The sequence below is a fragment of the Oreochromis aureus genome, linkage group 14, assembly GCF_013358895.1.
Source record: "Oreochromis aureus strain Israel breed Guangdong linkage group 14, ZZ_aureus, whole genome shotgun sequence".
Taxonomy (NCBI): domain Eukaryota; kingdom Metazoa; phylum Chordata; class Actinopteri; order Cichliformes; family Cichlidae; genus Oreochromis; species Oreochromis aureus.
Window position 1 is genome coordinate 38,223,517 of NC_052955.1, and position 21,217 is coordinate 38,244,733.

General features: G+C 42.3%; 1 protein-coding gene across 2 annotated transcripts; it reads left to right on the forward strand.

The window, feature by feature from the left end:
• The first annotated feature begins 1,851 nt into the window (after positions 1 to 1,851).
• Positions 1,852 to 20,963, forward strand: LOC116317998 (PHD finger protein 12). Of its 2 annotated transcripts, XM_039622846.1 has the most exons (15): positions 1,852 to 2,558; positions 2,812 to 2,993; positions 5,353 to 5,425; positions 8,077 to 8,533; positions 8,655 to 8,775; positions 8,865 to 8,997; positions 9,112 to 9,276; positions 9,566 to 9,709; positions 10,266 to 10,971; positions 12,400 to 12,504; positions 12,646 to 12,792; positions 12,907 to 13,002; positions 16,772 to 16,854; positions 16,948 to 17,086; positions 19,734 to 20,963. In XM_039622846.1, the coding sequence occupies exons 1-15, from the start codon at positions 2,493 to 2,495 to the stop codon at positions 20,207 to 20,209; spliced, it is 3,093 nt and encodes a 1,030-aa protein (XP_039478780.1). In that variant the 5' UTR covers positions 1,852 to 2,492; the 3' UTR covers positions 20,210 to 20,963. The 2 variants fall into 2 exon arrangements, with proteins under 2 accessions (XP_039478780.1, XP_039478781.1); XM_039622847.1 differs by lacking the exon at positions 16,948 to 17,086 and having other exon boundaries at positions 19,734 to 19,942.
• The last annotated feature ends 254 nt before the right edge of the window (positions 20,964 to 21,217 follow it).

The following is a 21,217-nucleotide window of genomic DNA, read 5'->3' on the forward strand; positions in this document are numbered from 1 at the left end:
GGATGAGGGGAGACACCCCGGATGGAAGAGGTAGCTGTTGTGAGGAAAATCTGGGCTTCTCTGCTTAGACTGCTGCTCTTGCAACATGAACCTGAATAAACAGCAGAAAATTAATGAATGAATGGACATTTTTACTAATTAAAGTTATACTTATTTTACTTTATTGTGCCTAATTTTATTTTCGACTAGTTATTATTGCTGTTAATAGTTAAGATTTTATTAAGCTGGACACCACTCTACTTATTTAAGTTATTTAGGTTTGTTTGATTTAAGTCAAACATCAACTACTGTAACACAAGAATTTCCCAGTTCTGGGATAAATGATCTAAATCTATCTTTACCTTAATATCTAAATACTTCTATTTTACTGAGACTTAAATGCAGGACCTTTACTTGCTGTGGATGTGGTGATCATGCGCCTACTTTAAGTGGGCCTGCACAGCATTTTTATTCCTTGTCTACCAGTCCCATGTATTGATGCAATGCCCCACATTTTAATGTGCTCTAGTTTGCAATAGAGAACACCAAGATGAAAAAGTGTGGCTCAAAACTGATGTGCTATAAGTGCTCTGCAAGAGCAGAAAAGTGCTGCATAGCAATCAGTCCATTTACCAAGAATCAGTCCATGTGCTGACCTATGGATTAATTGCTATTAAAACTGAAACAGACAGTTTGGCTGCTAAAGTATATTTAAACAGTTTTAATACTTAATACTTTAATACTTAATATGATAGACATGGTTCCACAAAAAAGAGATCATACCTTCTATTTTAAGTTTGGAAATTTTCATTCACATAAATGGCAGTATATTTGTCCTTCACATAACTGATGCCAAACTGTTAACTAGCATTGTTTTTTGTTTCCAGATTTAGTTTTCATCACCTCTCAGCATTAGTAAGGTGTCACACACACATATTGTTTACCCTACATTTGGTGTTTCGAGATCTGGTCAGACTCTATAGTTGGTGTGATCTGGTTAACAAAAACCCGATAAACCTGCTATAAATACAAATTGTATTTAAGTGAGAAATTACATTATTTATGTGCTAGATGGAAAATACGGGAATTAGGGCTTCATAAATTCTTAAATAACTCTTTGGTTTAAGAGAATATAGAGGTGGATTATTGATTTGTTAATGTTTTGGATGTCTTTGTTTTCTAATGATCTGTGCATTACTTCAGCGTTTCACTTTGCACAGTCTGGTCCTCTCTTAATTAAAGAATGTGTTTCAGACTTCAGCAGACTAATCCAGTGAGGACTTTGACTGCAAAATAGACAATGCCCTCTGTCAGAAAAGTCTGATTGGTAGAAGGATAACTAAGCGCTTTGATGGCAGTGACAGCTGGTGTGATTTGGTGCTATATAATTAAAACTAAATTGATCTGAATTGAACATTTCTGTTAGAATAACTGACTTGCTGTCATCCAGCTGGGATAGGCTCCAGCCACCCCGCCATAAGGATAAGCGGAAGAGAATGGATGGATGGACTTGCTGTCTACATAGACTACATGTTGAGCAAGCGGAAGAAGAATTAAGATGGTAATTTGAGCAGCTGAAACGCTATTGTAGCAGAAGTGCAAATTGCATGAGTAGTGTTCATAAACAAACAATAAAGCAATTGAAGCAAGGAGCAGTTAATGCTACTCGCGGTAGCAGCACAAGTACGTGTGCACAATAGTAATGAGTAGTGCCATAAGGTAATCTACAGGGAAAGTCATAGCAAAAAAAATAACTTCAAAACGTCAGTTCCAGTCAAAACACCGTGTAGATAATGTTTTACCGGTTCGTTATAATGTATCCGAAATTATCTATATCCGTTCCAATACGCATGCGTGTCCGGTGTGCGCGGTTGCGCCAACTGTAAGGATGTTGCTAGCAGCCAGTATAGATGCACAGCCTTTTCACAACAATAACATCAACCAAATTTGCATTTCCACATACTTGATTTGAGGATTATACATTCCGGACGCTGTCGGAAACCAGGTTTTGGGCCGTACTACACCTAGTTTTCTCCTGGATTGTTTGGTTACATTTTGTTTTGACAATGGGAGCGGGGGGCTTTGCAGATTTACAGCGCTCCTTTTTGCAGGAGCAGAAACAAGAATCATGGCTGGCCAGCTAGGCCGCAGATGGATTGTGTAGCTAAGAGCAGTAGTCTACTGTTAGAAAATTCTGTATGTTTTCGTGGCACTTACACATAAAAAGTGGTGCTAAGGAATCAGTATTTTAACTACATAGTTAGACGTCATTTTTGTTACCTTTTTATGGCCAACTACGGCAGCTAGTGAGACCGCTAGCTTCACAACCTTGACTGGTTGACGTTTGCCTAGCTAGCTCCTTTGGGCAGCTAACGATAGCTAACGTCGATTTACCAGACATCCTCTCACCGAAATCATTCGGGAAGTAATTTCTTACAGGATTTATCGTGGTTATTGTGAGCACCGAGGCACTTGGTTCGCAAATTCCTTTTGCAAAGTCTGTTTCTGGATGAATGTGGGACAAAATGGAGACCCCAACGATTGTGTACGATTTGGATACCTCTGGGGGCTTAATGGAGGTAAGGCTGCTATGTCTAAGGCCTTAATTAAGCGAAACATTCCTCTGTTGCTAGCACTTTAATATATTTTACCAAATTTGAATCGCAGCTGTCATCATCACTATAGCCCGCTGTCAAGCGCTTAGCTAGCTAATTCGGCTTGGTAACGGAGGCCACAAATTACTGTTACCGCTCTCTATAAACGTCACAGCGGACACTAGACAAGCAAAGGACAGCCGCGATGTCGCACTAAACAGCTGAACAACTTTTTCAGCAAATTCAAACACTGCTGGCGCCCCCGAAGTCAGAAGAGGTAGAGAAACGGAGTCGGAAACTGGTGAGGGACGTCCGGAGGAGCGGCAGGGCGACTAACCACGACACCTGCGATAGTTGCAGGGAAGGGGGAGACTTGCTGTGTTGTGACCACTGTCCTGCAGCTTTCCATCTCCAGTGCTGGTAAGTTATTTGACTAAAAAACACGTAGAGAATTGATGAAACAAGCGGAAACAACTAAGAGTCCCCGTCAGTTATATGTGTAAGATGGCTGAATGCTAACTCAAGTGATTGTCCTCGGTTACCGTTTCTCGGTGGTTCCGATTCCCGTAGACACATGATTTGAAATGTGTAAAGAAATAATCTGTTAAATGATTTCATTTTGCCTCATAGTTTTTCGCTACAAAAGCTCACGCTTATATCAATGAAAAGTCAACTTTAACCATCAATTGTTCTTCCGAAATTCCCGCTGTGTTCTCCGTTCACGTTAACCATGGAGGCCGGCTTGAAGCCGCTGTGTTGCTCTCTGTAAGGTTTATTATTAACTCCCATTTTCCCTGGAAACTGCTTGCATGTCGAATTTACTTGCAGACGTTTTCAGAATCTCAGGAAATAAAGCAGTTGAAGTTAATTAAAAGACGTTTGGTGATCTAAGATAGCAACTGATAATTTAAGTAACAGACCAGAATGTTTTCTTGCTCTGGGAGGACTGTGCACCGTTATACCAGTCGTCTATCTTATATACTGACTTTTGGACTTTATAGAGTTTGAAAGTGTATAGCAAACTTATTTTCACGCGTCGCTAATGAAATTATAACATACAGGAGTTAAAATAAATGCTTAAACATGTCGTGTCTGCAAGAGGCTAGAATTAGCTTGCAGTCGGTCCTCCCCTCCTGCCGAGGCTGCAACCAGCGGAGCTGCTGGTAAAAATGTAGCCTCTGTTTACAATATGGCGACCTCGCTGCTCTTTCCCCCCTTCTTCCACCGCCATCTTACAAACCTTTAAAATCAACTCTGATGGAAAAGGGGTGCATTAATAATACGGACGAAATATTCCGCAGTTTTTTTGGACGGGTATAACAGCGTTTGTTGAGGTATTTTCGGTGCCACAGCTATAAATAAATACCCGTCTCATTTTTTCTGTATTACTTTGGTATTTGGAAGAATTGAGTTCAGACTGTCACCAGAAAACCGTATAAAACCCGTCTGTACATATATAGCCAAACGTGTGGACGCCTTCAGATTTTGAATATGTATTCATGAATTTTGCTGCTCTAATGTCTATAATGTAAAAGACAGTGTTACATGGCGTGACAGTTCAGTTGTCCCATGCACAGTGCATCTCACATGTGACCACTTCAAACACAAAAGCATCATTAAAAAAACTTTTTTCATTTTTTTAAATCTGTGGAGAAATTTATTATTGTTGTCATTTTACTGGATATGTATTGTATGTCTTAAGTCCAGTTAATTTTAATGTTAAATTCTGCAATTATGAATTCATATACCAGATGCATCAGGGGGAAAAAAGAAGTTTAAAGTTGACTAGAAACTATAGAAACAAACAGCCAATAGAAATGAATAAATTGTTAAAATAGACAAATAATAATGAATCAAAAGAAAAAGTAGTTAAATACACTTACTACAAGCAAACTAACGGTATGCATCCATCCAGCCATTCTCTTCCACTTATCCTCGTCAGGGTCGCTAGGGGAGCTGAAGCCTATGACAGCTACCATAGGGCGAGAGGCAGAGTACACCCTGGACAGTTGGCCAGTCTGTCGCACGGCGAACACGTAGAGACGAACAACCATTCACACTCAAATTCACACCTATGGGCAATTTAGAATCATCAATTTACCCAACCTTGCTAACTGCATGTCTTTGGACTGTGGGAGGAAGACGGAGTACCCAGAGAGAACCCACGCAAACATGGGGAGAACATGCAAACTCCACACAGAAAGGCCTGGCCAGGTGGTAGAATCAAACTAAGGATCTCCTTGCTGTGAGGCAACGGTGCTAATCACTGCACCACCATGGTTAAAAATGCAAGTTAAAAAGAAAGGAGTAACAAAGCATAATGGATAGATGGTTCAGTTTGGTCACTAAGTGTAATTTTATGAATAACTGTTAAACGAATGGTGGTTGTAAGTAGCAGATGAGTGATGGAAACACCAAGGTAACAGTTAACCAGACATAATTTTAAAAAATGATAAGGTGAAATGAGGTGGATCTGACGAAGTCTTCTTGAATGTGGGCAGTATGTAGTGTAAAACATTGGGAACAATTGATTATTAATGAATGTGTCAGCTACTGTAATGAAAGTATAACATTGAAAACTGCCATTATTTTGCACTGTATGGATGTTTTTATTGTAATGCAGCCATTGGCCCAACAGATGGAGACAGAAGAAACTAGACTTTTGTTTTGATGCCAAAACAATGGGATCAAATCAGTTTTTCATTTGAATGAAATGGGAATTAGAAATTATGATTCATTTTCTGTTATTAAATATTTAATTTCTCTCTTCTTACGACAGCAACCCACCTCTGAGTGAAGAAATGCTTCCTCCAGGGGAATGGATGTGTCATCGCTGCAATGTTCGGAAGAAGGTGAGTGACAGTTGTTCTGTTACACATTTGATTCATTCTGCTTTTGAAATGTATCCCGAAGAGTGTGTTCTATGTACTGATAAATTGGACCAATTCAATTTTATTTATACAGCGCCAAATCACAATAATATTTTACCCTACAATAATACATACAGAGAAAAACTCAACAATCATTTGACCCCCTATCAGCAAGCACTTTGGCAACAGTGGGAAGGAAAAACTCCCTTTTAACAGGAAGAAACCTCCAGCTGAGGGAGGGGTGGCCATCTGCCGCGACACATAGTGAGTGAGAAAGGTGACTGAAGAAAAAATACTACCCCAGCAGTCTACACCTATTGCAGCATAACTAAGGGAGTATTGAGGGTCAACTGATCCAGCCCTAACTATATGCTTTTACATATGCTGTATGTGAGGAGCAGGATTTTGAATTCAATTCTGGATTTAACAGGGAGCCAATGGAGGGAAGCCAATATAGCAGAAATCTGCTCTCTCTTTCTTGTCCCTGTCAGGACTCTTGCTGCAGTATTTTGGATTAATTGAAGGCTTTTCAGGGAGTTTTTGGACAATCCCGATAATAATGAATTACAATAGTCCAGCCTAGAAGTAATAAATGCATGAAGTAGTTTATCAGCGCCACTCTGAGACAGGATATTTCTTATTTTAGAAATATTACGCAAAGATTAGAATTGGACGAAGTCAGTCCTAGATATTTGTTTAATATGTGCATTGAAGGTCCTGGTCAAAAATGACTCCAGGGTTCCTCACAGTGTTACTGGAGGCCAAGGTAATGCCATCCAGAGTAAGAATCTGCTTAGATACCATATTTCTAAAATTTTCAGAGCCGAGTACAATAACCTCAGTTTGATCTGAATTTAGAAGCAGAAAATTAGAGGCCGTCCAGGTCTTTATGTCTTTAAGACATTCCTGCAGTTTAACTAATTGGTGTGTGTGTTATCTGGCTTTCTGAATAAATAAAGTTGGGTGTCCTCTGCATAGTAGTGCAAATGTATGCTATGCCTTCTGATGATACTACCTAAGGGAAGCATTTAAAATATAAACAGAATTGGTCCTAGCATATCCATAATTAACCTTAGTGTGTGAAGAGGACTCTCCATTTACACGAACAAATTGGAGTCTATTAGATAGATATGATACAAACTAGGGCTGCCACAAACGATTATTTTGATAGTCGACTAGTCACCGATAATTTTTGCGATTAGTTGGCTAATCAGATCATGCATCCACTGCACGTAAAACGTACTGCTTATTGCACCAGCATGCGTCTGCTCTCATATAACTATCATTATCTTACAGCTTGAAGTGTTTAAGGTATGTGCTAACTAAAAATAAAGACAAGATGATAGTTTATTAAACTTTTAATGAAATTTGCAGATTGTCTCAGTGGAGTTTAATAAACTCAGCCGTCTGCTCCTTGCTATCTAAAGTATAACAGGACATTGGAGTAAATTCTACCATCTCACACTTTTGTTTAATCCGTTTTCTGTTTGATGTTTATTCAGCTGTGTGAAAAAACTTTAATCTCAGGCAAACCGATTTACTCAGGAACAAATCAAACACTGAAAAAAGCCAAACAATAACATTTTAAAGTGATCAAAGTGACTTATATATCGTGTTTAACCTGAGTAGCGAAAGACAGCGGGGATCTGAAAACAATTGCCGTTTCTCAATATGCGTACTTGTGCGTACTTGCGTTCTCGTGTACTCGTGATACGTCATCAGTCGGAGACCAAGTACTGTTCCAATTGGCACGCATCAAACCGAGAACGCGAAAAAGTCCCGGATGTGTTCTCGCTCCGCCCGTTTTATCGAGCATGCATCGGTGGTGACTTGTGTGGACTTGGTACAGCTAAATATCCCAGAATGCATTTCGTCCGAAACTCAGACAAAGGCCGTTTCTCAATTCTCAAGTACATGAGTACGTACTCGCGTTCTCGGCGAGTCCGTACTCCCGTGCGTTCTCGGCCAGTACGTACTTGCCGAGAACGCGAGTACGTACTCATGTACTTGAGAATTGAGAAACGGGAAATGTGCCGGGACTGCTTCTTCTTCTTCAGGGTTTAACGGCAGCTGGCATCCTTGTACATGCAGTGCTGCCATCTTCTGTTTCAGTCCGTTATTACACTCTTAAATCCTACTACTTATTCCAGCGTCTTTCGGGATCTTACAAAGCTTCAAACGACGCGTCGACTATTAAATTAGTCGTCGACGATCGTCGACGTAATCGTGACTAGCCGACAAATCGTGGCAGCCGTAATACAAACCACTGCAGAAGTAAATACCTACAGCATGCTCTAATCGCTTTAATGAAATATTATGGTCAACAGTATTCAACGTTGCACTGAGGTCTAGCAAGACAAGCACAGAGATGAGTCCGCTGTCAGAGGCCATGAGAAGATCATGCGTAACCTTCACTAAAGCTGTTTCTGTGCTGTGATTGGTCTGAAATCTGACTGAAAGTGTTCAAATAAGCCATTCCTCTGCAGATGATCTGTTAGCTTTTTTAAAATTATTTTTTCAACAATTTTGAGATAAAAGGAAGGTTGGAGATTGGCCTCTAACTAGCTAAGACAGCAGGGTCAAGAGATGGTGTTTTAAATCAGTGTTTGGGTTTTGTGTGCGAATATGTACAGAAAAGAGAACAGAAGTCTGAACAGACCAACGGCCTGCCAGAGAAATCCTCCTCCAAGCGCTGCGCTTCTCCGGCTGTGGAGCTGGAGCTCAACGCTGGCCCGCTGCGGCTTGATGGTCTACCTCCGGGGGCTGGAGCTGCAGGCCCTGGTCTACGAGTGGCCCAGGTACGACTATTGGATCGCAGAACCAGCAGCAGGCCAAGCAGCCGACCTGGGACTCCAAATTCCAACACTTCATCCACCCCAACCCCCTCAGAGGAGCAGAACGATGGAGAGGAGGAGGCAGCAGAGCCCGAGGATGAAGTTCAGGGTGCAGAGCTCGAGAGTTCTACAGTTTCTGCTCCGACACCGCGACTCCTCAAGAGGCCCTTTCAGCTCCTAATAGCAGCTGCTATGGAGAGAAACCCCACTCAATTTCAGCTGCCGAGTGAGCTCACCTGCACCACTGCACTACCAGGTCAGTCAGTCATAATGACTAACAAAATATGATTTCATTCAGTGCCCTAAGTTTAAAATACCTCTTTATATATGCAGTTTGGGCCGTTTCTTAAATGTTGCTCTTTTGTTTGGATTTCTAGGCAGCAGTAAACGGAGGAAAAAAGAAGAGCTGCTTGGAAAGCCATTCAGGAGGCCTCAGCATGAACTGGATCCCAATGGTCTAGTCCCTTTGCCAGTCAAAATCTGCTTTTCATGCAACAGGTCAGGAGTTCTGGAGCACAGTGCAAAGAAGTAGACGAAGCCCCGAAGCGATGACAGCAGGTACTAATTCTATTTATTTGGTCTCTCAGGAGTTGCAGGTTGGCTCCGCTGATCCAGTGCGATTACTGTCCCCTCCTGTTCCACATGGACTGTCTGGACCCTCCACTCACAGCTTTACCTGCCGGCAAATGGATGTGTCCAAACCATGTCGAGCACTTAGTAGTAAGATGCGCTGTGCTGATTCTAAGCTAAAGCTGCTTTCCTTTTCCTTTTATTGACATAAATTTTTATTAATATATTTTTCTGTTTTATCTCAAATGTTTGTTTGCTGTGCAGCTGAATCAGAGGAGCCTCAGCCTGTCCAGCCGCTGTCAGCTCTTCGATCAGTTCCAGGACAGGATGTCCCAGCACGCAGTTAAGTTGGACTTCCTGCGTAGAGTACATCGGCAGAATGCTCCAAACCGGCGCACCACTCACCAGCGCAACAAGAAAACCATCAAGGTAGACCTGTGTGTCAGTGTGACGGTGCAGTGTGTTGGATTTCATATAATCCTTTTTTCTTGGCCACTGGAACACAGGTGGAGATCTAGGAAATTGATGACTTTAATAATATATCTGTTTCACTAAGACGGTAATACCTAGATACTGACAGCCATAAATTTAAGCAGTTGTGCACTTGTATGTGAACTGACCTTTGTGAGTTAGATGCTATTCTTAGAAACATCTGAACATAGTGGCTAATTTGCTAGAAAGTGTTAGATTGTCTCTAACAATCAGTGTTTTTATTCAGGTGCCAGATGCCATCAAGTCCCAGTACCAGAATCCTCCGCCCATGCTGCTTCCTGCAGGGGTGCGCCAGCTGGAGCTGGTCTGCAGTGGCATTCCTGACCATCAGCCCACAAAGCATTTCACCACAGAGGCTGAGCAGCAGGAGGTAGGCACAAGAGAAACCAGCAGCTGCCTAACATGTTCTTTAAGTCCGATTGTAATGATAGTTCCCTGAAGCAGGCTTCTGTGTGCTAAAATCTGTATCATCTGATGTAATAGAATGTGAGATTAATAAGACTGTAGTTTCAAGATGATTGATCGCTTTCCTTTTCATTTTGGATTACTATGAAGAGAGTTTGGACAAGAAGTTTTTTGAGAGTTAGATTTTTGGTGTAGATAAATGAAACACTGACACATCCTGTGTACTGTGTTTATCAGAAAATAACAGAAAATTCAGTTTCAGAAGTTGTGAAAGCTGAACCAACTGCTTCACTACACTTCCAAACCTTCACATTGCAACAGTTGCATTAAAAAGTCTGTTTTGTTTCACAGACTGTGTAGATTGTAGAGCTTTGAGTAATTAATTGAAAATTGCAGCAAAAGACAAATTCTGGTATCTGTTTGTTCGAGTGATATAAATGAATTCTTGATGAAGAGGAGGGCCTCTCAACAGACCTGCTGGTTGCTTATTTATAATAACATACATGTGTTGTGTTGAACAGTGGCTTCAGGATGTCATCGCTCTCCAGTGCAGTATCATGCGACACCTATCCATCAAACAGAAGGCCTCATCAACAGAGTGGGACTTTGAGCAGAAAGCAAATACACAATCAAGTGGACCATCAGAGGACATGAAAACTCAGGCCTCATTAGAAAGGACTTCTTCCCCTGATGCCTGCTCTAAAGCTTGCAGTACACCCAGTGACTCCCAGGGGGCCTCTCTTTCCAAGGACAGCCCATCAGGGCTAGTTCTTTGCAAATGCACCGTGACACCATGTCAGAACTGTAGGAAACCTAATGGACCTCTGGAATTGGTTCAGCCTCCCAGAGCCAATGGACCTGTAGACTGTAACAGTGCCTCAGATTCCTGCAGGCAGGCTGAGCTACAGAACAGACTGAAGCCTGGGAAAACGCCATCAGACTCAGCTTCTGCCTCTGCACTGGTGAACCACATAGGAACAGAAATGGTTAAGAAGGAACCCGAGAGCTCTGTAAATGCATGTGCTCAACAGAACTGCCCCACTGCCCCCACGATATGGCCCCACAGTGGCCATCAGAACCACAGGAGCCAGACAGAGCCCCAGGAGGAGTGTATGAGCACCGATGAAAAGCCCTCCTTCTCAATCACCAGCAGTTCCTTCACAGATGCACCATCTAGAGGCAGCCAGGAGCACGACTCAGTAAAGTTTGGTTCAGCACCTACTCCAGGTACACATCATCAGAAATGTCAAAGCTGCAGTCTTAATGTATCACTTTATACAGCTAATGATAATAACAATAATAATAATAATACTACTAATAATAATGATAATAATAATAATTTATTTTAATAATACTTTAAAGTGTAAGAGATAATGTACAGTAGCTATAGTGATTATGAGGGCCCCACCCTGGAGCCAGGCCTGGGGAGGGAGCTCAAAGGAGTCTAACCAGAGACTGTTTTAGCCCATGCAGCCTGGCTGTGTACAGGCTAAAGAGATGATATGGGCCCACCCCCCATGTGCCCACCACTTGGAGGAGGTGTTGTGGGGGTTCTGTGCAGTGTGTGCCAGTTGGCAGTAAATGGGTGCCATGGGGTCTATGAGAGAACATTTAATTTAAGGCTTTAGCAACATTATTTTAAATATTTAAAATAATATAAATACATTTTTAACATCAAAGAAATTGTGTTAATAGTCATGCTGTTAGGCTGAAGTATTATTATTATTATTATTATTATCATTATTATTATTATCATTACTACTATTATTATTATTGTTATTATCATCATCTCCACTATCATAACGTCTGTTTTGTGCAGCAGGAAACATTGCATTAAAGCATAGAGAAGGCCTCAGAACTGAGAATGGTTATATGCTCACCTTTCTTCACTGCAGGCACTACATGCTTGTTTGAAGGCTTACACACATTCACTAGCACACTTTAACACACATGCACACAGACCAACTCTACTTCATCCAGGAGCTGCAATACTGTCAGAACTCTTTTTTTCCCCTTATAATGTAAGAAAGAACTCCAAGAAGATGGGAAGAAGGCCATTTTATTTTATGCTTTAGTCTAGGATACATGGGATGCATAGCTTATTTTATTTCTCAGGTCACTTAAAATTCTTATTCCGTTATTTCTACTGTTAATAATTTATCTGTTTTTTGTCTTTAGGAAAATGTTTCTTCAAAAAAGTGGAACTGTGATTTTGATATGGGATGTAAATACAATGAAAGAGTTGAGGTCTTTTGGCAGATAATGTATATAGTTAAACTGTCAAAACAAGTGGGAACAAATGAGAAGTTCATTTTGAAAGACCTGAGTTTTCTCTCATTTGAATATTTACTATTGCTATTGATTGAATACTCAATTGCTAACATAATCTGTAGTGCTAACAGTTTTCTTGCATGCTTTGTATCGTGAGGCCCCATTTACCAAAAGGATACATGGTCATTTAAGAGCACATTTTATTTTCAGTTATAGAGTTATGAAGGAAAAAAAAGGTTATTCAGATATAACTTGCTTTACCTTATATCTCAGTAATAGTTCCTGTGCACTTTTTTCATTTATAGTGAACTATCAAAAACTAGTCCTTCTCTTATCTCATCTCATCAATTTGTCTGTTATTTTTTTTCTTCTCCTTTCCCTCAGACATAAAGGCTGCTCCTGCACTGATGGACTCACTGCTGCCCAACACACTGTCCTCCATCACCAACCTGTCCAGCTGCATGAAGGATGGAAAAGAGGAGGATGGGGGTGAGTTTGTCACTCTGTGGCCACATGTGACAATTTAAGAGCCTTTGTATTGCTGTGTTCTGCTATGAAGCACACAAAGATGTAATTAGCTTCTAGCGGTTGTGTGTTTGTGTGTGTGTGTGTGTGTGTGTGTGTGTGTAGGGATCGAGCTGGACAAACTGGATGCAGAGATGATCAAGCTCTTGGCCTATCAGAGGATCCAGCAGCTCTTTGCTCCCAAAGTGCCCAGTACTCAACCTCCCCCCACCACCAGCACTACCCCAAAAACCTCAGCACCCCACCCAAACAGTAAGACACCTTTGCACTACAATTTAGTCTGTTTACTTGTCAAGAAGTCAGTTTTTCTGCTGTTTGATTGCTGTTTTGTTCTAATTATTAAAACCTACACTCTCCTCCTTCCAGGTCAGAAAAAGGTGCAAGCCCGAGCGGTCTTTTACCCTCTGACAGGAAAAGGAGCAGCTGTCAGCATGTGCTATAGGACGTTACACATAGGATCAGGTAGGACATTCTGTCGCTGTGACTTTGACCCTGCTGCGTTCTGTGCCCTGGCTCTGAGCAACTCTTAGGTTTCACCTTTGATGGGGAAAGGTTCACGTAGGAGAATACAATTAAAGCTGCTCTGACGTACTTTTATAAAATCATACCAGTTCACCAAACTCCAGTTAAGCATGTTTGATTTAGGTTATATTCTTGCCTTGTGACTAAAGTTTAGTAAGACAGAAGTAGAACATAGGTAGGGCCCCATTATACCTGCTGTGTGGTGCCTGGCAAATGTCACCATACAGCAAAATTGATGTTACATGTTGTAAGCTGTCATCTCTGCTGGTCATCTATCCATCCATCCATTTTCTTCTGCTTATTTGGGCTGGGTTGCGGAGGCAGCAGCCCAAGCAGAGAAGGCTAGACCTCCCTCTCCCCAGCCACCTCCTCCAGCTTGTCCGGGGGGAACACCAAGGTGTTCCAAGGCCACCCGAGGGATATAATCTCGGTCTGGCCCGGGGCCTCCTCCCAGTGGGACATGCCTGGAACACCTCACCCAAGAGGCACCCAGGAGGCATCCTTGTCAGATGCCCGAACCACCTCAACTGGCTCCTTTCGATGTGGAGGAGCAGCAGCACTACTCTGAGCCTCTCCTGAATGGCCAAACTTCTCACCCTATCTCTAAGAGAGAGGCCAGCCACTCTTCGGAGGAAGCCCATTTCTGCCGGTTGTTTCCGCGATCTCGTTCTTTCGGTCACTGCCCATAGCTCATGACCATAGGTGAGGGTAGGGACATAGATCGACCGGTAAATTGAGAGCTTCGCTTTTACACTAAGCTCTCTCTTCACCACAACAGACCGATACAGCGTCCACATCACTGCAACCGCCGCACCAATCCGTCTGTCGATCTCCTGCTCCCTTCTCCCGTCACTCGTGAACAAGACCCCGAGATACTTAAACTCCTCCACTTGGGGCAGGAACCTGTCCCTGACCCGGAGTGGCAACTCCACCCTTTTTCAGCTGAGGACCGTGGCCTCAGATTTGGAGGTGCTGATTCTCATTCTCACCGCTTCACACTCGGCTGCGAACCGTTCCAAGGCGAGCTGGAGGCCATCACCCAATGAAGCCAACAGAACCACATCATCTGCAAAAAGCATAGATGAGATCCTGAGACCACCCAAGTGAAAGCCTTCCACCACTTGGCTACGCCTAGAAATTCTGTCCTTAAAAAATATGAACAGAATCGGTGACAAAGGGCAGCCCTGGCGGAGCCCATCAACCACCAGGAACGAGTCCAACTTATTGCCGGCAACGCAACGGTTGTATAAGGACTGAATGGCCCAGACACCCCATACTCCTGGAACACCCCCCACAGGACCCCCTGAGGGACACGGTCGAATGCCTTCTCCAAGTCCACAAAGCACATGTAGCCTGGTTGGGCAAACTCCCATGCACCCTCATGTATCCTTGAGATGATGAAGAGCTGATCCAGTGTTCCACGACCAGGACGAAAACCACATTGTTTCTCCTGAATCCGAGGTTCGACTAACGGACGGACTCTCCTTTCCAGCACCCTGGCATAGACTTTCCCAGGGAGGCTGAGGAGTGCGATTCCCCTGTAGTTGGAACACACCGTCCGGTCCCCTTTCTTAAAGATTGGAACCACCACCCCGGTCTGCCAATCCAGAGGTACGGCCCCTGGTCTCCATGCAACATTGTAGAGGCGTGTCAACCAAGACAGACCTACAAGATCCGGAGCCTTCAGGAACTTGGGGCGGACCTCATCCACCCCAGGGGCTCTGCCACCAAGGAGTTGTTTAACTGCCTCAGTGACCTCGCCCCCAGAGATTGGCGGGTTGTCCACGGAAGACGTGCCAGTGGGATTAAGGAGGTCCTCGAAGTATTCCTTCCACGCCCGACAATTTTCACAGTCGAATTCAGCAGCACTCCACCCGCACTATACACAGTGCAGGTAGAACACTGCTTTCCCCTCCTGAGTCGCCTGACGTTTTGCCAGTCTTGGCCGCCGCCTGGCTCACAATGCACTCCTGCGGGTGGTGGGCCTGCAGGAAGATGGGCCCATGTCCCTTTTTTGGGCTGTGCCCGGCCGGGCCCCATGGACGAAGGCCCAGGCACCAGGTGCTCGCCCTCGGGCACCCTCCCCGGGCCTGGCTCCAGGGCGGGGCCCCGGTAACCCTATCCCGGACAGAGTGAACTGTTCCCTCGATGGTCTTGTCATAGGGGTCTTCTGAATCGCTCTTTGTCTGTTCCCTCAACGAGGACCAATTTGCCATGGGAGACCCTACCAGGGGGCAAAAGCCCCCAGACAACATAGCCCCTGGGACACACAAACCCCTCCACCACAATAAGGCAGCGATTCACGGAGGGGACTTGTCCATTTTTATAGTCTGATGCATTGTTCCATTGCTGCTGCAGCTGGGTTAAAGTCTGTTTTTAATGGTATTCTAACATCATATCAGTGCAGAAGTTTAGAGATTCACAGGTTATACAGAGGGAGATGTTGAAACTTTGAAACGTGGCAAAAACTTTGAAATTCCTTGGCTTCCAACTTTGACTTCTTCTCCTTCTATACCAGCGCTGATTTGGAGGACTGGCAACACCTATTGTTAAGAAGAATACTGCAGCACGTACACGTGCACCGTAACAGCTAGCATGAATGGATATAGCTGTGTGATGGTATTACCGCTGACACGCAAAGCTGCCAACACAGCAGGTATACCAGGGCTCCTGGTTTGGTGTCTTGGACCTGAGCTAATCACTCCTACAGATATAAAAATGGGAAGTGATGCAGAAGCAGGTTGTGGAAAAACTAACAACACGCCATGATTCATTAGCTTGCAGAACCACCAGACATTCTTGTGTAGGTTTGCTGATGTGCTTGGAGTCATTGCACTGCCTGATCCTAGGTGAATTTTTTGGGACTTTACCTCCTGGGAATATTTTGCAGCTGTCTTGAATGTTTTCCACTTGAATAGTGAATAATCCTTCTCATGGTACAATTATGAGCGTGTTTGGGACTGGCTTTATGCCACTTCAAATACTGACGTGCAGCACTCATTTATTCTTTAAGACGTCTTTCCTCTTTGGCATTATGTTGACACACACAGAATGCTTCTGAGTTTATAGAGGTGGTCACTCATGCTGATAATCAGTTAATCAATTGCGTTTGATTAGCAGTATGTACCTGCTACTTGCCATCTTTATTTCTATGGAAGCAGTAAGGGTTTGCTTAGTGTTTCATACACTAATTCTGCATTTTGGCTTAGTTTTTGTCAAATACATGACAGTGTAATGTCATATTTTATAGTTCATCTGAGGTTGTATTTCAAGACCTGCGAAGACCCAGATGATTTTCATTTTGTCCTAATATGTAAACCTTGACAGAAGGTATCCTTTTAACCATGACTGTACTTCTGTACGACAGGCAGCAATACACGACAGAGTATAATATAATAATATATTGAGCCTGTACTAGCTCCCAATCTCTGCATTAGTCAGTTTGAGTGATAGTTGATACCTTCATCTTTAAATCGGAATATTTTAAGCAAGTTGTCTGTGAAAGTAAGTTGTTAGACCTGTGAGGGTTACAACAGGACCATGTGGAATAAAAACTATTGGACAAAAACACAATATGTCACATTGGAGTGCAGGACATTAAAATACATTTTGACACATCAATATTGCAGAAAAAAAATCCATGTCGCAAATCTATATTCTTTGTGTTGTGGGAAAGGGTGTTTAAGTCTTTAACTATTTTTTTTTTAAGGTGCTGACATGGATGTGTGCCTTACAAACTACGGTCACTGCAACTACATATCGGGGAAACATGCCTGTATTTTCTATGATGAGGTAAGGCCTTTAAACTACATCACTCTGCAGAGTGCTCCTGTGGTTGTTAGTGACCAAGTTGTAAATTGTGTGTGTGTGTTTGTCGTCCTTCAGAATACAAAGCATTATGAGCTTCTGAACTATAGCGAGCATGGCACCACAGTGGATAATGTCCTGTACTCATGCGATTTCTCTGAGAAGACCTCACCATGTCCACCCAGTGGCCTGGTAGCCAAAGTCCAAGGAATCATTCGTGAGTACATCTCCTTCATCTGTTTGGATTGGCTTGAAGGAACCCAGGTCTGTGTGCCCAGTTAGTTTGATTTGGACTGCTGATGAGGTTGTCACTCATAGATTTTGTATGAACACAATTTTATGAATATCCATCCATGTTCTTCCACTTAGCCACTCATCTGTATGTGTTCTGGTTAAAATTAGAGCATGTTGTAGATAGGGCAGGGCGATATGGCCAAAAATATTTATCACGGTATATATTTGAAAATTTGCGATAACGATATAACTGACGATATAATTGATGCGAGAGAAAATACAACTCCACAACTTTACTAGCGCAAACCCCCCCCCCCCCATCCATTTATTTTCACTTAAACAAGCAGCTGTTTTTTATATGCATTAAAGCTATATAAAAATTTAACAGTGCAAATGCAAATTCCTTGCTGAAAGTTTAACCAAAAGGCATTTCCTGTAGACATGGGCTGACATATCCTGAGCATAACCATGTATAATATCCACTGAAGTTAAAAAGAGGTGCTTTGCAACATTAAACTGCAGTGTGCCAAATAAAAAAGCCAAATATGTATTTTTCGGACCATAAGGTGCACGGGATTATAAGGCACATTAAGCGAAACAAAGGAGTCAGATAAATCAAACTTAATTCAACTCATTCTTCTTGTTTCCTCCACTTCTGTACCATTGATTCATAAATGCTGTATTCTATCACAGCTGCTCTATTCCCATGTTGTTGCAGTATATTAATGACTAACTTCATATTGTGGATGGATTATCTCAGTTGTTCTCCTGACTGAAGTTTGGTCCGTTTACAGCATCCTGCCATGCGATTGCATTTGTCCCTAACCATCAGGAACCTTCATGTTAACTTTTATCAAGTGGAAAAGTGTTAGCCTTCATCCTCCAGCTTCACTGTTTATGTTATGCTAACATAGCTGTGTCGCTAGCGATCACGTAGCACATCATTATATACCAGCTAGCCCAACTTCAGTAACCCTACAAACGTCACTGCTGTTTAGTTTTCTGTCTTCATTTATGTTGGAAGTGATAGCAGAACTGTACGTTTGAATTTTTTCAGAAATCTTAGTCAGAACATGCTATATCATACTTAGGTAACTAGCGAAACTAGCGAGCTAACTTCCGCTAGCTTCCTGCTAACTTCTAACTCCGTTAAATGTAATAAATTCTGTTTTCATGGATGCCTGGATGTTAAACACCTGGTAAAGCAGCAATGCTGATCGTTTTATTAAAGATGAAAGAATTTAGACAGTTTTTAACTCTCAGTGATGCTGTGTGTTCGTTTGACTTTGGGACCTGAAGCGCACGGAGTTTAGGACCCAGATTACTCCCAGATTTACGAGCACCTTAGTCCGACAAATACGGTAATAACGACGGCCGCTTGCATGTTCTACAAAAAAATGTGCTTTGTTGTGTATCTGACGGACAAACACCAAACCAGTTCCACATCACTGAAGTTGCACCATTTTTACAAACCAATTCTGGTTCATCCGTTTCACTCAACAATCGGCCATGTGCGTATAAAAACAAAGGCACTGCGCATGCGCGTTTTACCCATATTCTATCATGATATTTCATTTTCTTATCGTTGCCTAACATTGTACCGGTATTACCGTGAACGGTATAATATAGCCCAGCCTTATTTAAAATGGTTAAAATTTTATTTGTGAAGAAATCATAACGTCATTGCTTCTGTAACTTAAAGGAATACTTTAATTTATACTCTAATACTGAAAAGAATCATTTTTAGTTTGGCTAGAATTTCAGAAAGTATAGCCCCCCATGTGCTTAATGTCAGCGTCCTGTTTGTTACAACACTGACACTCTCCTGCAGTATTGGTCAGCTTTTAGTGTTCTTCATCCAAATTGTGGTCAAGGTCACATTTGTCATTCTTAATGGATACATGTAATTAGTTTGTGCAGTATAGTGAACCAATGACAAGACGACTTGCTGTAATTCATACCTTACAGTGGCCTATGAAATGTGATGAGCTATGCGTGCCTATTCTTAAGTGAATAATATTATCTTAATATAAAAATAAAATAAATAAGTGAACATCATCATTAGCTGTCTTCAGTCAGCCCATGTTATTGGACTGCAGCTGCTGGCTCTTGTTCTGCTCAGAGTCCCAGTGAGCTCATTGTATTGTATTCTCATTGTTGGAGGATGTAGTAAACTTACAGTGGTAAACTTGGTGCATATGGCATTGTAGCAATCAAAAAGGTAAATAAATAAAGTGCTAAAATGAGCAGTCAGATATACTTGTTCTGTGGCAGACCACGTTATGTAAAATCTGAATGTTGCTCGTATCACATAGAGCTTCCAGTCTTAATCTGTTATAAAAGATCATTTGGACAGCTGTTTAATTAGTAAAGAGCTGCAGTGTGAAACAGCATTAAATCAAATTTCTCTGAAACTGCTTATAGATGATGAGTGTAAAACATGTTTGCCACAGTTCAGCTTTCCACATGTTTTTAGTCTTATTTTCAAAGCAAAGTGTTAATTTTTGTGGATAAAATGTAATCAGTGAAATCTTTTCATGGTTACATTGTCTTTACATTAATGGAGTTTACCGTGACACTAGTCTGTACAGACGTCTTTCTCAGACCTGCTGTCTTTCTTCTTTGCGTAGGTCGCAGTAAGAAACGGGAAGAGGACGAGGGAGCCAACTCCGTGGTGGGGTTGTTGCCAGTAGGTGGAGTGATGAGTAGCCAATGTCAGGGTGGTGCTGAGCCGTCTTGTAGCTGCAAAGCGAGTAGCTCCAGTCTAATTGGAGGCAGCGGGGCAGGCTGGGAGGGCACGGCCCTGCTCCATCATGGCAGCTACATCAAACTGGGCTGCCTCCAATTTGTCTTTAGCATCACTGAGTTTGCCAGTAAGCAGCCCAAAGAGGAGCAGGCCACTGCACCTGCTGCCAGTTGCACAAGCACCAACACCAGCAGCAGCAGTGTCATCAGCACCACCCTCACCACCACCGCTAACACCTCCACATCATCACCACCCCCCAGCACTGCCACAACGAGCGGCTTTTCCAACCAGGATGAGGCTGACTCTGAGACTGTACCTCCCCACCAAGTGCCCGTACTGCGTTCTAACTCTGTTCCATAATCCGCACAGGAAGCCCCGCCCTCCCTCTTATTTTGCACCTTCTGTGTCACAATGAAGGGAAAGCTGCACAGCTGGTTGGTCAACAGGGAAAAGTTCTTTTTTGTTTTTGTTTTAATGGTTTATATCTTTGCATGAACTTCAAGTATTATTGACAATCTTTTTTTTTTTATTTTTTTTATTTTTAATGACTGACGTAACCTTGTGTTCACTTCAGACCGTTAGGACTTTGAGCAAACATTACTTCCTTGCGCTCAATCTTTGTTTTTGCCAGTATATTAGTTATGTATGGTGTAACCTTTTTGTCAGTCAGCCCATTTAGCACAAACATTTTTTGTTTTTTTTTTCCTTTGTAGTATTGAATTCCATACATTCTAATTTCTTTTGCTGCTTTTGCACCACAGGTAGCTATATATGTATGAAAACATACATGCTTATACACTATAACATGTATATATAATGTAAATACATTTTAATTCAGTGCCTCTCGATTGGAGAAACATTGGATTTCATGTAGATTTGCCATTTTTTGGTTTTTAACTGTACAGCTCATTGAATTTGTGATACTGTGTAGAGTACCAGACGTTTTGTGATAAAACTTGTTCTTAGTCTGTACTTTCCGCTGTAGTCCATCTGTAAATACCGTATAGTTTTAGCACTCATTTTAACATCTTGTGCTGCTGTGTATATAAGCACTCTGTCTGTACCTGCTTGTCTGTTCAAACCTGTAAATACAGAAAGATTTTCTAAGAACAAACTCAGTGTTTATGCCTGTTATTTTCAGCCTGGTTCTACTTCCACTTTCAGCTCTAGTTTAGTTTTCACTTTCTGAGACAGCAAGTTCAGTACTGACAGGGGCGGATCTACAGGGGTGGGCATGGGGTGGGCATGTGCCACCCTAAAATAATCTCTTGCCACACCCTAGCTGTTTGCATATGACAATGTTGTTTATTAAAATAAGCTAACATTAACACTTTGAGCTGCAATTAACATTGAATATAAATTCTAAAA

Excerpts from the sequence above, each read along its gene's own strand:
- LOC116317998 (XM_039622846.1), top strand. The coding sequence starts at position 2,493 with ATGTGGGACAAAATGGAGACCCCAACGATTGTGTACGATTTGGATACC. Across the intron at positions 2,559-2,811 it reads CCTCTGGGGGCTTAATGGAG|CAAATTCAAACACTGCTGGC; the intron begins GTAAGGCTGCTA and ends CAACTTTTTCAG. Across the intron at positions 10,972-12,399 it reads TGGTTCAGCACCTACTCCAG|ACATAAAGGCTGCTCCTGCA; the intron begins GTACACATCATC and ends CCTTTCCCTCAG.